This window comes from Nicotiana tomentosiformis, chromosome 1 (assembly GCF_000390325.3).
Source record: "Nicotiana tomentosiformis chromosome 1, ASM39032v3, whole genome shotgun sequence".
In the NCBI taxonomy this organism is placed as follows: Eukaryota; Viridiplantae; Streptophyta; class Magnoliopsida; order Solanales; family Solanaceae; genus Nicotiana; species Nicotiana tomentosiformis.
The window spans coordinates 11,467,842-11,472,571 of record NC_090812.1 but is presented as its reverse complement, the minus strand read 5'-3'; the positions used below and the strand labels follow the sequence as shown (position 1 = coordinate 11,472,571).

The 4,730-nt window shown below is 37.3% G+C and overlaps 1 protein-coding gene across 1 annotated transcript; it reads right to left on the bottom strand.

Moving 5' to 3' along the window:
• Positions 1-1,655: 1,655 nt before the first annotated feature.
• Positions 1,656-1,973, bottom strand: LOC138900241 (uncharacterized). The gene has a single exon (XM_070186978.1). The coding sequence runs from the start codon at positions 1,971-1,973 to the stop codon at positions 1,656-1,658; it is 318 nt and encodes a 105-aa protein (XP_070043079.1).
• Positions 1,974-4,730: the final 2,757 nt, after the last annotated feature.

Here is a 4,730-nt window from a genome sequence, read left to right as displayed (position 1 = left end):
ATTGATAAAATGTGGTGGCTTCATGACTGGTGAACTACAGTCCATTGTCAAATCTGATGGTTTTTACAGAGGTGTTGAATTGATTCTCAATCATGATTACAAAGGCTTTAAGGGCTTATAGAGCACTGGTTTTACTGCTTAACAAATGGGTCCAGGTGGATCTGCTAAAATCATCCACTAATGTGAGGAAGTATTTGTAATTGTCATGGGTAGTGACATGGCATGGGGGATATGTCAATATGCAGTAATTCAAATATCTAAATGGAAGTACTAGTTCTTTGGGGAAATAGAAGTCTGGCTTGTCTAGCCATAGGGCAAATGGAACAGATGAAGGGTTGTTTAGGTGAGAAATTCACAGGTATGGAGGATATTCCTCTTATTTTGACAAAAGGAACATGACCAAGCCTATTATGCCACAAGACATTTACATCATGCTTATCAAACACAGCTGAAGACTCATTCTTATTATTGTGAATGGAAGTATTTACATTTGGTGAATAAGGATGTGAATGAGCAGGACTTCTGAAGTCTCCACTATTTACACTAGTAGAAGAAGAACAATTGCAACAAGAAACTGACACATTAGCATTTGAAACAATACGTTTACCCTTTAGACACCTGGAACATAGGTAGTATAGTCCCTCCTTGCTAATACCAATCACTTGAGGCCTCTTCACTGAATGGGCCTGCAACAGACACAATGCATCAGTAAAGAACACAATGCACCTGAGATGTGCTGCAAGTGAATGGACAAAAATCAGGCTGTACTTGAAAGATGGAACATAGAGGACTTTGTGTAAGGTAATTCCAGGACTGAGTATCACATCTCCAAATTCAAGCACTTTCACCCTATATCCATTTTGTAAGCTTATCAATAGAGGATATGGTAGTGTTGTGATATTACTAAGTGCAGTTTTATTGAAGGTCATATGGTTAGATGCTCCTAAGTCTATATCCAAAAGCCAGTCTTAGATTCGAAATATTTTCATGATGGTTTGTCAAAATAAATAGAAAAAGTACAGACTACAATACCTGCAAAGTTGACAACACCATCGGTGATATTGACATTGCTAGGAGATCCTCTTGTGTTGCCTGTCTGGAAATGTTGCAGCAAATTCATTATCTGCTCATATTGTTCTTTTGTCAAGCTAACATTTTGATTCTCATCATGTAGGGGTAGATCATTTTCATTCTCGTAGAGCAGATCAGTTGGGACTCCATGTACATTTACCACAGCTCATTTTCCTCTGTTGAATTTGTGATGTTGAATCTAACCTGAATTATTACCCTGACTGAATTGTTGAGTATTGGTGCGATTAAAGTTTTGATTGTTGTATGAATTGCTTTGGGGGTACCCATGTAGCTTATAACATTTGTCCTTTGTATGGCCTGGCCTTTTGCAATAATCACAAGATGGCCGACCTCTATTATTGGCAGTGTAATGCGTTTTGAAATTCCTAGCATCAAGTGGATTTTGATGTTGTGAAGGTGTAGTATTCACATGCAGTGAAGTAGACTCGAGGTTTAGCTGATTGTTTGGTCTGCTTCTCCTCTTGTATTAGCAGAGAGAAGGCATGTGCTAAGGATGGCAGAGGTTTCATCATCAAAATGCTTCCTCACACTGTTGTGTAGACTTTATTTAGGCCCATCAGAAATTAGATGAGTCGTCGATCTTGTTCTGCCTTATGCATAGTCTCCTTTGATCCACACGTGCAAACACAACTGCACTGAGATTTAGCACTCAGGGTGCTCAGTTCTTCCCCCAATCTTTTCATTCGTGTGTAATAGGCAATGATGTTTAAGGAGCCCTGAACAAGGTCGTTGATCTCCTTTTGGATCTGATACAGATTTACTCCATTTGTTTTATCATATCGATCTTCCAGTTCCCTCCATAGCTCTACTAAATCATTGACATATTCAACACTGTCAGAAATCTCCTTTGCGAGGGAATTGAGGATCCAGGAGATTACCATATCATCGCATCTCTCCCATTGACGAAACTGAGGTGAATTGGGGTAGGTTTCCTACAATCCCCATTTATGAACCCTAATTTGTTTTTGACTGATAGGGCTCGCAACACACTCTTTCTCCACGACCTATACCCAATTCTGTCAAATAGAACTGGCACTAACATCACTTCGGGACTATCCGAAGGGTGAATGTATAAAGGATTGCTCGCATCGATGACTGGTTGGTCATTTCTGCTTGTACTGGGCGTGAGTTCTTCGATTTGATCGACAGCCATGAGAGGAGATCTAATCGATGAAATTGACAAATGTTTCAACCGATTTGGTAAATAGATAGACCAATTTTGTAGAAGAACTCTTCAATTCGTATAGAAATCGCAGATCAGAATCACGGATGACAGCTGTAGTATGACTACAAAATACAACTAACTACATATAACTATATGTTGACTCAGCACATTACAAATGATAGAAATAGTAATAATTAACTACGTCTCAATATATACTATAAAAAAGAAACTATTTCTCCAATCAATTTCTTGTGAAACGCTAAATGAAAATATCGTTATATTTTGCTCCGAACTCCATGTATGCTGGCATATTGGTTATTAGTTAGAAATTACTCTTAATTTACTCTTCTTTAATTTAATTAAATGAATAAAGAAGATGGCATTACTGATGGTTAAAGTAACTATGACACAGTATAATACGTCTCTTTGTCCCCTTTTATGGTAACGGTGTTTTAGTTGTCCACAGATTTTAAGAAAAAAAAACTTTTAAAATTTATAGTCTCTAATATACTGTAGATATTTGTATGTCTATAAGATTATTGCTTTATAAATTGTCTCATACATTATCTGCATGGTATTGTGCTGCAAATATAAACAACATTTATTATGAAGATGCAACCTGCATCAAATATGCAGTAAAATCTTAACATAGCAGTACTAAGCTACTAACAAATACGTCAATCTTGACACAAGTGAGACTTGATCTATGGTACTGTGATTACTCAATATGCCAATCTTTAAATTTAATATTCATTTCGGTATTCTGAGACTTCGAATAACACCTTTCAGCATTCCTTGACTTGTGTGCGCAGTCCGTAAATTTTTTCGAAAAGTTTTTATGTGAAAAATTGATTAAAATGTGAAATATTACTTTAAAACTCACTTAAGTTGATTTTGATCAATATTTTTAGCAAACAGATCCGGTTCAGTATTTTGACAGTTCCGATAGGTCCGTATCGTGATTTGGGACTTAGGCGTATGCTCGAAATTTAATTTGGAGGTCCCTAACTCGAGTTATAACCAATTATTGGAAATTAGAAGCTTGAAAGCATAAAGAGTTTTCAAGTTTGACTAATGTTTGACCTTGTTGATATTGGGTCCGTATTTTGGTTCTGAAACTCGGTATAGGTCCATTTCTATATTTATGACTTGTCTGTCAAATTTGGTGCCAAACGAAAGTGATTCGGACGTCCCGTTGATAAAAATAGAAATTCTTAAGTTTTATTGAAAATTCAATTTGGTTTGGTGTCTGATTCATAGTTCTAGGTGTTATGTTGGTATTTTGATCACGCGAGCGAGTTCGTATGAGATTTTTGGACTTGTGTGCATGTACAGTTTGGGGCTCCGAGGGATCGGGTGAGTTTTGGATAGCCTACGGACCTTTTAAACTTTGGAAAAATTTGGTTTTTCTGTTGTAATTGTCATATGGTACATTGTGCTTCGCGATCACGAAGAGATAATGGCGAGCTATGATTTTTACTATTTGCGTTATTGAAGAGAGGCACGCGATCGTGGAGAGTTGGCTGACAGTGCATTGCGAACGCATAGGTATGATCGCGTCCGCGGAGAGGAAATGGGGCTGACTTTGGGCACTCAAATTTGTTCTTCGCGATCGCGTAAAGCCTCCCGCGATCGCGTAAGTCTGAAATGTCATGCTTCGCATTCGCATATGGATCATCGCGTTCGCGTAAGATAAATTTGCAACCTGCGTAAATTGTGCTTCGCGATCGCGAAGACATTTCCACGATCGCGAAGAGTAAAATTGAATTGGTCAGAAATTGTTCTGCGCGATCGCGAATGGATTTCCGCGATCGCGATGAATAAATCCCTGTACAGCAGAACTTAAGTTCTGGAAATAGGATTTCGACCCATTTTTCATATCCGCGATTTAGAGCTCGTGAAAGACGATTTCAAAAGGGTTTTTCACGAATTCGAACTGGGTAAGTATTCATTATCCTATATTGATAATATTTTATAAATCCATATTTATATATATCGTTTATTTCGGATTTAGATAGAAGAAATTAGAATTTTGGTAAAACTTTCCAAAAATGAAAATTTAGGATTTGAAAGACAATCCGATGTCAGAATTCGATAATTTTAGTATGGTTGAATTCGTATCGGAACGGGTGTCCGGATTCCGTGATTCCGAAAAATGGGCCCCACGTTGACTTTTGTTGACTTTTCCAAAAATGACTTAAATTAAGTCTCTTTCGAATTGTGAATAATTTCTAAAGCTCAAATTGAATTGTCGGTAAATAATTTGCTAGGTTTGATTGGTTTGGAGGATAATTCGAAAGAAAAAGCTGTGGTCGAGTGATCACTTGAAATTGCAAAATAAGGTAAGTGTCGTGGTTAACCTTGACTCGAGGGAATAAAATCCTTGAATTATTTGTTAAGTGAATTTCATGTGTAATAACGTATAGGCGAGGTGACGAGTGCCTATACGTCGTCAAATTGATTGTTTGCATAA